The sequence below is a fragment of the Symphalangus syndactylus genome, chromosome 14 (assembly GCF_028878055.3).
Source record: "Symphalangus syndactylus isolate Jambi chromosome 14, NHGRI_mSymSyn1-v2.1_pri, whole genome shotgun sequence".
Lineage (NCBI taxonomy): Eukaryota > Metazoa > Chordata > Mammalia > Primates > Hylobatidae > Symphalangus > Symphalangus syndactylus.
This window is the reverse complement of record NC_072436.2, coordinates 35,738,064-35,751,474: the sequence shown is the minus strand read 5'-3', so window position 1 is coordinate 35,751,474 and position 13,411 is coordinate 35,738,064. Positions and strand designations below refer to the sequence as shown.

Here is a 13,411-nt window from a genome sequence, read left to right as displayed (position 1 = left end):
ATCTTTGCAAGATTTATAATTTATATATGGAATATAGACAATTACAAGGTATGAGACCACAAAGCATACCATGCCACAATACTCTTTAGTTAAAGGTGTTTGCATTATTCTGAAGACCAGGTAGCAGAACTATGTATTGCAAAAGGACTCCTTTTCCAGTGAGGTTCTCATTATTTATTGTGTAATCATTAGGACTCCAGGTAATGATGGGAGAAAATAATGCATAAAATATGCATTAGAAGATGGTATCTAATAATGCATTATTTATTTATTCATTTGGAGACAGAGTCTTGCTCTGTTGCCCAGGCAAGAGTGCAGTGGTGTGTTCTCGGCTCACTGCAACTTTTGCCTCCCAGGTTCAAGCAATTCTCCAGCCTCAGCCTCCCGAATAGCTGGGACTACAGGTGCACAACACCACACCAGGCTAATTTTTTTGTATTTTAGTAAAGATGGGGTTTCACCATGTTGGCCAGGCTGGTCTCCAACTCCTGAGCTCGGGCAATCCACCTGCCTCAGCCTCCAAAAGTGCTAGGATTACGGGCGTGAGCCACCGCACTTGGCTTAATAATGCATATTTTAAATAACCCCCAATTAATAGGACATGAAGCACTTAGAAATCAAGAAAGACAAAAGATTAAGGCAATTAGGAAGTTTCTGAAGGTAAGATTGACAATGGAATTAAACATCACTTGCAAATATCTAAAGCTCACTTTTAGAATACCAGCCATCCTATCAAACTATGCACAAACCTTCGTAAGTCTGTAGCATTTCTGGAATAAACCTTGAAATCTAACACATAAAAACAGGAAAGTTTTTTTAAATTGTTGCAATGTTAGTCTCAAAGACATGGATAACACATGGTGCTTTTTATCAAAAAATTATGAGTTGTCCCTACAACTACTTTGCTTTTCAACCTCCACACCTTCCCTCTTCCTTTGCCTCTGTGTAGATGAGGCTCCATCTAGCCTTTCTGCTTTGGGTCTGTCCCTAACTGTCCATCTCTGGGTTTCTTCTATGAGTATTTTTCTTTTTGTGTTCTGTCTCTACCTCTAGCTGCCTCATTTAACTGGTGCATAATATAGCAACAATTTTTACTAGGGAGGGGACAAAAGACTAGAGGGGAATGCACTTTTCAGTAAGTTAATGCATTTATTGAACAGCTTTTTTTCCCCCAGTCTTCATTTAGAAATCCAATAAATATATTAGGATCTTAGAAATTCTGGTTAATGTAGACTTTAAACCACCACACTTGCTGGGTATACTTAGTTAAATAAATATTCATATTAGAAGTATAAGAGTAATTACCAAAAATTAAAATAGAATTTCAAATCAGTAGAGGGGAAAATAAAGAGTGTGGATGATGCAACTGAAGAAGAAAGGAAGGAGAGGAGAAATAAAGGATATAAAGAAAGGAAGAAGAAAGAAGAGAAAAGGAAGCAAAGAAAAAGCTGGCAAGAAAAATATGCCCAAAATAAAGATGACCAATGTAAGTCCAAACAGATCAGAGTTTCTTAACTTTACTAATACTGACATTTTGGATGCTGTAGTTATTTGTTGTGGAGGGTTGTTCTGAGCACTGTAGGATGTACAGTAGCATCTCTGGTCTCTACCCACCAGATGCCAGTAGCACCACCCCAGTTGTGGCAAACAGAAATGTCTCCAGACATTGTCAAATGGAAATATTCCCCAGTCAAGAAGAACTGAAATAAATCAATAGCCATAATAAATATAATCAGATTAAAATTTGTCTGTTAAAGACTTTCATGTTCCTCAAAACAACAACAAAATCCTACTAAGATACACCAAAAACATAATGATGACACACAAAAAATGGAAAGTAAAGAGTGTAGAAATATATAGAGTGGGAGTACTGACTAAGAGAGGCTTGCTGTAATAATATTAATATTAGAAGATGTATTTTGAGGTTTTGGGTCAGGATGGCTGACTAGATGCAGGTATTGTGTGCTGCCTCCATGGAGAAGAGCCAGAATAGTAAGCAGATACTCACATTTCAAACAGGTAATCTAGGAGTGAATGCTTGGATTCATTAGAGAAGAGACATGAAGTACCAGAAGTAAGTAAGGAGAGGGTTCAAATTAGCTTGCGCAGCCAGGAACTGACTGGGCTGGGAGATGGTCCTGGATGCAGGGAAACAGTAAGAGGGAAATCCCTGGAGCTCCAAAACAGGGTTTTATGACTTGGCTACAGGAGAAACCCTTGACCCACTAGGGCCTTGTGCCTGACATATGGAACTGCCTAAAGATTGTACAGAGACATTTCTCTAGAAAGGGAACCCACACACAATCCCACAGGAATCCGAGCCTGGTGCAGCCTCAGCTGGGTGCCATTTTGAGAACCCAGATCCTGGGGATTTACAGACACAGCTGCAGCCACTGTGCTGCTCCAGGGAGGGAGAGGGGAGAACGGGCACACTCATGCACCCCCTAGAGGGTACTTGCTGCCCTGCTATGAGCTGCTGTTGAGACTGAGATATGAGTGGACCACACCTCTCACAGCTTCCTGCTTATGCTGCTTGCCTGAATGGTGCCGCACCCTCTTTAGCCCCAGGCCCAAGGTGCCCTTTTGAGAGTTTAATGCTGGGCTGAGCTCCACGCTTTGCTTAGTTTGGGCTGATGTGGCTGTAGCCTCTGCCTGGCTAAGGAAGAACAGGGAGACCAGGTCATCTTACTCACATCTGGGACAATACTCACAGCTCTGTAGCAGGCTGCTGTGAGACAGATGCGAATGAAACACACTCTCCACAGCTTCTTGATCATGCTGCCTTCCTGGGCAGTGATCCGCCCTCCCTGTTTTCAGGCCCAAGGCACCATTTTGAGAATGTGCTGAGCTGTGGCCCATCCTTGGCCTGAGTTTGGGCTGATGTGGCTGCTGCTGCCACCCAGCCAAGCAGGGAAAAGGGACCAAGGCTCTCCTACATATACCTAGGACAATGCCCAATGCCTTGCTACGAGCTGCTATGAGACTGAGACTTGAGTGGACCACACTCCTCACAGCTTCTTGTCCATGCTGCTCACCTGAGAGGGGGTCCCCACTCTCTAGGTGCAAGCCCATGGCTGGCACCATTTTGAGAGGTTAGAGCCATTGTTTGGTAACCTGGCAGCAGTGGCCACAGCAAGCATTTTGGTCTTAGGTAAGATTAAAATGCTTGTTCTGGAAGGGGAGAAGGGTCCCCACAGGCAGAATTGAGCAGTGAGTGTGGAGAGTGCCCTAGTAGTAGGTGGTGGAATTAAGCTCTCTCCCATCACAAGACTGGAGTGGGAGGAGAGTTGCTGGAGTTGAGGTTTTTCCCAGAGGGCAAGACTTTCAGCCAGAGACCCTTTGCAACGTAGAACTGGTCTGCATGGGTCATAACAGGTTGTCCCAGCTTGTTTCCTTGGTCAGTTGGGGAACAGTGCCCCACCAGCTCTGAGGAGTGGGAGGGAGGCAGACTCCACTCCCCTGGAGATCTAACCCTTGATGCAGACTGTCCCTAAAGGAGGGGAGAGTGCAGCCCACCAAAGACCCCCTTGGATAAAAGAAAATGTGAGTGCAGTGCCAGCCACTGAAGGTGGTACCACCAAAGCCTGGGAATGGACATGGGGGGGGGGTCACACTTACTCCACCACCCTTCTTCTCAGCGCCCTGTCATGGATTTGGAAGTGACTCTTCACTTTGGGGTCTGGGGAATGCAGGTTGAAAGAATCTGTGTCTCAAGCTTCTCCAGCAGCTCCACCCTATTGAGGGTGAATGTGCTCGGCAGAGGTGCTTTTTGTACTTCTCTAGTGCTTCCACCCCTGCTTGTACCCATCAGTTCTTACTCTTAAGCACCATCTACTAGACTGCATCCTGAATTACGCCATCAAATAAAATTACATTGCTACAACAAGCAACTTCTGAGAAAGCCACTGCATGAACCTACTTGCAACCAAGGAACCTGTACAGAGAGCTGGCACTCTGAAAGCACCTAGAAATGAAGCCAATTAATCATACACAATATACATCACAGTCATACCCCCAAGGGAAAAAATGAATAAACAAGAAGCCCCACCCAAATGATAGCAAATTAAAAAAAAAGAGAGAAGTATCAGCTCTCTCAGATGAGGAGTAACCAGTGCAGAACCCCAGCAATACAAAAAGCCAGAGTGTTTCATCACCTCCAGAGGATCCCACTAGCTCCCAAGCAATGGATCCTAACCAGAATGAAATGTCTGAAATGACAGATATAGAATTCAGAATATGATGCAAAGAAACTCAATGAAGTTCAGGAGAAAGTTGAAATCCCACACAAAGAAGCCAGAAAAATGATCCAAGATATGAAAGACAACATAGCTATATTAAGAACAGAACAGAAGATATGAAAGACAACATAGCTATATTAAGAACAAGACCAACATAAGCTCTGGAATTGAAAAATTCACATCAGGAAATTCAAAATACAAATGGAAGCCTTAACAACAGACTAGACCAGGCAAAAGAAAGACTTTCAGAGCTTGAAGACCAATCTGTCAAAATGACCCAGTCAGACAAAAGTAAAAAAGAATTAAAAAAATGAACAAAGCCTTTGAGAAATATGGGATTATGTAAAGTGATCAAAACCTATGACTTACTGGCATTCATGAGAGAGAAGAGGAGAGAATAAGCAACTTGGAAAACATATTTGAGGATATAATTCAGGAAAATTTCCCCAATCTTGCTAGAGAGGTCAACACGCAAATACAAGAAATCCAGAGAACTCCTATAAGATGCTACACAAGATGACCATTCCTAAGACACACTTGGGGATGGATAGGAGGGATAGGACTAACCAAAGTCCATGTGAAAGAAAGAACTTTAAAGGCACCTAGAGAAAAGGGTCATGTTGCTTATAAAGGGAAACCTATCAGACTAACATCAGACTTTTCAGCACAAACCTTGTAAGTCAGAAGAAATTGGGGGCTCATTTTTAGTATTTTTAAAGAAAATAAATGTCAGCCAAAAATTTCATATCCTGCCATGCTAAGCTTCATAAATGAAGGAGAAATAAACTGTTTCCCAAACAAGTAATCACCAAGGGAATTTTCCACCACCAGACTGGCCCTACAATACATGCTTATGGGAGTTCTCAATGTGGAAACAAAAGAATAATGCAAGTGGGCAGAGGACATGAACAGACACTTCTCAAAAGAAGACATTTATGCAGCCAAAAAACACATGAAGAAATGCTCCTCATCACTGGCCATCAGAGAAATGCAAATCAAAACCACAATGAGATACCATCTCACACCAGTTAGAATGGCCATCATTAAAAAATCAGGAAACAACAGGTGCTGGAGAGGATGTGGAGAAATAGGAACACTTTTACACTGTTGGTGGGACTGTAAACTAGTTCAACCATTGTGGAAGTCAGTGTGGCGATTCCTCAGGGATCTAGAACTAGAAATACCATTTGACCCAGCCATCCCATTACTGGGTATATACCCAAAGGACTATAAATCATGCTGCTATAAAGACACATGCACACGTATGTTTATTGCAGCACTATTCACAATAGCAAAGAGTTGGAACCAACCCAAATGTCCAACAACGATAGACTGGATTAAGAAAATGTGGCACATATACACCATGGAATACTATGCAGCCATAAAAAATGATGAGTTCGTGTCCTTTGTAGGGACATGGATGAAACTGGAAAACATCATTCTCAGTAAACTATCGTAAGGACAAAAAACCAAACACTGCATGTTCTCACTCATAGGTGGGAATTGAACAATGAGAACTCATGGACACAGGAAGGGGAACATCACGCTCTGGCGACTGTTGTGGGGTGGGGGGAGGGGGGAGGGACAGCATTAGGAGATACACCTAATGCTAAATGACGAGTTAATGGGTGCAGGAAATCAACATGGCACATGGATACATATGTAACAAACCTGCACATTGTGCACATGTACCCTAAAACCCTAAAGTATAAAAAAAAAAAAAAAAAGAATAAGAGGAACATATTGAGGGACATCAAAATATGATAAATCAAATATAACTAAATATAATAAAAAGCCAATCTGTTCTCTGGGTGATTAATTAAACAAAATTTTATAAAAATCAGAAAAAAAAAAAGAATAATGCTTGCTACCATGAAAGCACATGTAAGCATATAGCCCACAGAACCCATAAAGCAACTATACAATAAAGACTACAAAGCAACTAAGCTAACAACATTATGACAGCAACAAAACCTCATATATCAATTTTAACTTTGAACATAAATGGCCTAAATGCTCAAGTTAAAATACATAGAGTATCAAATTGAATGAAAAAACAAGACTCATTCTTCTTCTATCATCCAAGAGACCCAGTCTCACATGTTATGACACCTATAGGCTCAAAGTAAAGGGATGGAGAAAGATATGTCATGCATCAGAAAACAAAAAAAGCAAGGGTTACTGTTCTTATATCAGAATTTAAAAAAGGACAAATAAGGGCATTAAATAATGATAAGGGGCTCAATTCAACAAAACATCTTAAGTGTCCTAAGATATTTGTGTATCCAACATTGGAGTACCCAGATTCACAAAACAAGCACATCTAGGCTTAATGAAAGACTTTGGCAGGACAGAACAATAGTCACACAACACACAACACCCCACTGATAGCATTTGATAGATCACTGAGGCAGAAAATTGACAAATTCTGGACATAAATTCCACATGACCATTTGGACCTAATAGACATCTACAGAATACTCTACCTAACAACCACAAGACACACATTCTTCTTATCTGCATATGGAACATACTCTAAAATTGACCACATGCTTGGTCATAAAGCAAGTATCAATAAATACAAAAATATCAAAATCATACTTAGCATCTTCTGAGACAACAGTGACATAAAAATAGAAATCAATACACAGAAGATCTCTCAAAACCATAAAATTACATGGAAACTAAACAAAATGCTCCTGAATGACTTTTGGGTAAACAATGAAATCAAGGCAGAAGTGAAAAAACTTCTTTGAAATAGATGAAAACAGACATGGAATGTATCAAAACCTCTGGGATGTAGGAAAGCAGTGTTAAAGGAAAGTTTATAGCACTAAAAAATGACATAGAGAAGTTAGAAACGACATTGAGAAGTCAGAAAGTTCTCAAATTAACAAAGGAGTCTGTACCTAAAGGAAATAGAGAAATAAGAACAAATGAAACCCCAAACTAGCAGAATAAATAAAAGAACTATAATCAGGGCAGAAATGAACAAAATTGAGACCTCAAAAACCATACAAAGGATCAATGAAACAAAAAGTTGGTTTCTCGAAAGGATAAACAAGATTGATAGACCATAAGCTAGATTAACAAGGAAAAAAAGAGAGAAGATCCAAATAAGCATAATCAGAAATAACAAAAGTGACATCACAAATGATCCCCCAGAAATACAAAGGATCCTCAGAGGGTACTATGATGAGCATCTCTATGCACACAAACTAGAAAAATCTAGAGAAATGGATCAATTCCTGGAAACACACAACCTCCCAAGACTGAATCAGAAAAAACAAAAAATCCTGAACAGACTAATCACGAGTAATGAAATTCAATCAGGAATAAAAACGTACCAACCAACCAACCAACGGAAAAAAAAAGCCCTGGACAACCAAATTGTACCAGATGTACAAAGAAGAGCTGGTACCAATTCCACTGAAACTATTCCAAAAAATTGAGGAGGTGGGACTCCTCACTATCTCATTCTATGAAGCTAGCATCATCCTGATACAAATATCTGGCACAGACACAAAAAGAAAAGAAAACTAAAGGCCAATATCCCTGATGAAAAGACTCAAAAATCTTCAACAAAATACTAACAAACTGAATCCAGCAGCATATAAAAAAGTTAATTCATCATAATCAAGTGAGCCTTATTCCTGGGATGCAAGGATGATTCAACATATACAAATCAATAAATGTGATTCACGTCATAAACAGGACTAAAAACAAAAACTATATGATCACCTCAATAGATGAGGAAAAGCATTTGATAAAATTCAACATCCCTTTATGATAAAAATCCTCAACAAACTAGGCATCAAGGGAACATACCTCAAAATAATGAGAGCCATCAATGATAAATGCACAGCCAACATTATACTGAAAGGACAAAAGCTGGAAGCATTCCCTTGTAAGAACTGGAACAAAACATAGATGTCTACTCTCACCACTCCTATTCAATATAGTACTGGAAGTCCTAGCCAAAGCAATCAGGCAGGATAAAGAAATTTATCCAAACAGGAAAAGAGGAAGTCAAATTATCTCTCTTCACTAACAATATGATTCTGTCCCTAAAGAATCCTAAGGATTCGACCAAAAGACTCCTAGACCTGATAAATGACTTCAACAAAGTCTTATGATATAAAATGAATGTACAAAAATCAGTAGCATTTCTACATATCAATAATGTTTAAGCTGAGAAACAAATAAAGAATGCAATCCCATTTAAAAGAACCACAAAAATATTGTGGAATACATCTAACCAAGGAAGTGAAATATCTCTATAAGAGTAACTACAAAACACTGCCAAAAGAAAGGATGAAACAAACAAATAGAAAAACATCCCACACTTATGGGTTGCAAGAATCAACATCGTTAAAATGGCTGTGCTATCCAAAGCAATCTACAGATTTAATGCTATTCCTATCAAATTACCAATGTCATTTTCCATAGAATTAGAAAAAACTATTCTAAAATTCATAGGAAACAAAAAAAATGTGCTCAAACAGCCAAGGCTATCCTAGTTAAAAAGAACAAAGCCAGAGGCATCACATTACCCAACATATAAATATACTACAAGACTACAGTAACCAAACCAACATAGTACTGGTACAAAACTAGATACATGGACCAATGGAACAAATAGAGACCCCTGAAATAAAGCCACACACCTACAACCAACTGATCTTCAACAAAGTGAACAAAAATAATGTGGAAAGAATATTCTATTCAATAAACGAGCTGGGAAAACTGGCTAACCATATGCAGAAGAATGAAACTGGACTCCCTACTTCTCACCATATACAAAAATTAACGCAAGGTTGAAGTAAGACCTCAAACTATGAAAATCTTAGAAGAAAACATAGGAAATATTCTTCTAGACATTGGCCTAGGCAATGTATTTATGATGAAGAGTCCAAAAGCAAATGCAACAAAATAAAAAATAGACAAATGGGATTTAAACTAAAGATTTTCTGCATAGCAAAAGAAAACATTAATTGAGTGAACAGACAATGTACAGAATGGGAGAATATATTTGCAAACTATGCATCTTACAAAGAACTAATATTCAGAATCTATAAAGAACTTAAACAAATCAATAAAAGTAAATAAGCCCACTAAAAAGTGGGCAAAGAACACGAATAGACTCTTCTCTAAAGAAGACATACAAGCTGCCAACAAAAACATATGAAAAAATGCTCAATAATGCTGTCCCTCCCCCCTAATGCTAAATGACGAGTTAATGGGTGCAGGAAATCAACATGGCACATGGATACATATGTAACAAACCTGCACATTGTGCACATGTACCCTAAAACCCTAAAGTATAATAATAAAAAAAAAGAAATATGATATAAAAAAAAAAAAGAAAAAATGCTCAATATGACTAATCATCAGAGAAATGCAAATCAAAACCACAATGAGATGCCATCTTACACCAGTCAGAATGGCTATTAAAAAGTCAAAAAAAAGTAGATTTTGGCAAAGTTGTGGAGAAAAGAGAATGCTTACATACTGTTGCTGAGAATACAAACTAGTTCAGCCTCTGTGAAAAGCAGTTTAGGAATTTCTCAAAAAGCTGAAAATAGAACTAACGTTTGACCCACAATCCCATTACTGGGTATACACCTAAAGGAAAATAAGTCATTCTACCAAAAGACACCTGCACTCATACATTTATTGCAGCACTATTCAGAACAGCAAAGACATGGAATCAACCTAGGTTCCCATCAACAGTGAATTGGACAAAGAAAATGTGGTACATATACACATGGAATACTATGCAACGATAGAAAGAATGATATTATGTCCTTTACAGCAACATGGATACAGCTGGAGGCCATTGTCCTAAGTGAATTAACACAGAAACAGAAAACCAAATACTGTATGGTCTCACTTATAAGTGGGAGATAAACATTGGGTACACACAGACATAAAGGAGGGAACAATAGACCCTGAGGACTCTAAAAGAGGAGATGGAGGGAGGCAGCAAGGGTTGAAAACCTGCTTATTGAGTACTATGTTCACTACCTGGGCAATGAGATCATTAGAAGCCCAAACTTCCCCAGCATGCAATATACCCATGTAACAAACCAGCACATGTACTCCCTGATTCAAAAATAAAAATAAAAATAATAAATTGAAAAAGAAATATATTTAAGGCAAAAAGCATTATTTGGAGTAAAAAGGGATATTATTTAATAAAAAGGAACAATTATTAAAAACTTAACTGTAAACCTATTTTTATATACTGGCATAGTTTCACAAAGTATAATGGGAAAAATTCTAAAATTACAAAGGGAAATTGCCAATCATAGTGGTATACCTTAATATAGCTCTCTTAGAATCTGACAGATCCAGTATAAATAAGAATATTAGTAAGGTAAATACCACAATTAGTAAGTTTGAGCTAAAGGTCACATATGGAAACTTGCATTCAAGAAATGACATGCATGGAATATTTTATATAAACAAAACATGCACCAGGCAGCAAAGGAAGTGTATATAATTCCAAAGAGTCAATTTCATGAAAACCATGAGTATAATTTCCATAATGTAATTAAATTATGAACAAGAAAAAGATGGTCCCCTAAATCCTAACATGGTTTTGAACTAAAAAGTGTAGTTTTACTCGGCACTTTGGGAGTCCGAGGAGGGCGGATCACAAGGTCAGGAGATGGAGACCATCCTGGCTAACATGGTGAAACCCCGTCTCTACTAAAAATACAAAAAATTAGCCGGGCATGGTGGCGGGCGCCTGTAGTCCCAGCTACTAGGGAGGCTGAGGCTGGAGAATGGCGTGAACCCGGGAGGCGGAGCTTGCAGTGAGGCGAGATGGCGCCACTGCACTCCAGCCTGGGCGACAGAGGGAGGCTCCGTCTCAAAAAAAAAAAAAAAGTGTAGTTTTAGAATTGAAAGGGCTATATATTAAAACTTGTAGGGAAAACTGAATACAGAATGCTATAATTCAGAGTAGTCATTACCTCTGAGGAAGAGCGAAGCGAGAGAGAATAAGGGGATTCTGGGATGCTGGTACTGTTCTATTTCTTGATCTCGGTGATGGCTCATAAATAAATCTACACAGTTTGTGATAGTTAATCAAACTATATAATTTTGATTTATGCATTTTTCTGGATTTATGTTATCTTTCAATTAAAAAGTAAAAAAAAAAACCTATGGTTACAGCTAAAGCAATACACAAATGTATATTTATATTCTCAAATATATTCATAAAATATATGTATGTGTGTGTGTGTGTATATATATATATATAAAGTAAACATGAAATATTAAAAATTCATGGGCCAAGCATTTGACTCAAGAAATTGTGAAAACAAATAATTTACAGTTTCTTAGAAATGAAGGAAGTTCCTAGTGAAAAATATTGACATTGCAGAAGAGGTTAAAGAAAACATTAAGATTAGGATTCAAGAGCCTGTTTATAAGCCTCCTCAGCAGGTTCTTTTTGTCACATTACCTAAGCGTATGGAAATAGGATGTGACAATATATTTTGGGTAAGTCTGTGAAAAACTGGAAATGATTCTTCCAAGTCACAACATGCGAACCATGTAGCAGTAGATAGCCAGGGAGCTTCAGGCTTAGGTGGGCGTTCCTGTTTGGAGACAGAAAATGAATAATAATTCACAAAGGCAATCACAAAATATACTTTCACTTTGTCCAAGTGAAAAATCAAGCTCTAATAGTATGTTAAAATAACCATTTTCCTAGGATAAGTAGTACAATATGGTGAAATAGAAATGGTGTTGGATCAATTCTAATTGTGGACCTTTGCACAGAAGTATAGCTGCTAAAAACTTTTCAGATTGACATTTACAGAAAACAAAGTGGATCAATTAAATCTGCTACTTTCAGCCTGTTTTCCAACACCCAACACTGATCTTTCCCCACTTGCCAAATATTCCTATGGTTAATAATTTTTCTCTAGAGAACTAGTCTCCCAATCAGATTCCCAGATGTTCTCACCCCTAGGAGACAGAGAAAGCTGAGTATGGAGCAGTATCAGTAGCAAGACAAATGGCAACCTTATTCTAGCTGTGGTAAGTGTTTGTCTAATTATTTTAGATATTCTTAGAAACTTCTGGGAGAAGTGTTATGCCATCTGGCAATATTCCATGAAGAACTTACATGTGGGCAAACAGTTTTAAAAGAGACAGAAAAATAGCTGTGATTGTAAGACTGAAACTAGTTCTTCGAAATTTCCTGAATATTTGCCTGAGGTTCCTTACTATAATTAAAAACAGGTTTATTGGGATACAATTTATATACTAAGCAATTCATTCATTTGAAGTATATAATCTAATGATTTCAGTATATTCACAGATATGTACAACCACCGTCACAACTTAGAACATTTAATTTCCTCAAAAAGATACCGTGTACCCACTTTAATGGGATTAAACTCCCCTTTAATCCCATCCCTTGAGCCCTAAGCAACTGCTAAACTAGTTACTGTCTCTATATATTTGCCTATTATGGACACTTCATCTAAATCAAATTATATAATATGTGGGCTTTTGTGACGGACTTCTTAGCTTAGTGTTTTCAAGGTTCATCCATGTTGTAGCACGTTATCAGTACTTCATTCTTTCTTATGGTTGAATAATATTCCATTGTATAAATACACCACATTTTATTTGTCTATCAGTTGAAGGACATTTGGGCTGTTTCCACCTTTTGACTAGTATAAACAATGCTGTTATGAATATTCGTGTCCAGCTTTTTGTGCAGACATACGTTTAAGCAGTAAGCATAATGGAAATATTCCAAAAAATGAAGAAACCCCAAATCTGAAACACTTCTGGGCCCAGGCGTCTTGAATAAGGAATACTCAATCTGTAATGTATTGTAGCAACTCTGAGCATGCACCCTTTCCCCAAAGGTTTCTTATTGTTACTTGCTTATTTCTTTAATAACTGACTGGATTATTTTAGTGGAGTCTCCCCACATCCCCTGCACAGCATTAAGTCTCTAATGTTGCTCCTCAAGGGGTGCAGCCTTAGGAATGCCCACAGTTACCCCGGGATGATCATAGCTTTTTCAGGGCTCTTTTTGATAGTTTCTTTCCCTGACTGCATCTAGCTGTTAAGCACCACTAATTGTGGGCTGATTGCTCTAATGTTTTTAACAATGCTCTTGGGGATATAAATTTCTCCTC

The 13,411-nt window shown here is 38.3% G+C and overlaps 1 protein-coding gene across 10 annotated transcripts in view; it reads right to left on the bottom strand.

Moving 5' to 3' along the window:
* DNAH6 (dynein axonemal heavy chain 6) overlaps positions 1 to 13,411 on the bottom strand; it is a 350,848-nt gene that overhangs the window by 73,796 nt on the left and 263,641 nt on the right. For all 10 annotated transcript variants that reach the window (XM_055243630.2, XM_055243633.2, XM_063617552.1 and 7 more), the window contains one exon: positions 11,713 to 11,848. In XM_055243630.2, the coding sequence (XP_055099605.1) occupies positions 11,713 to 11,848 (136 nt within the window). The remainder of the gene's footprint in view (positions 1 to 11,712; positions 11,849 to 13,411) is intronic.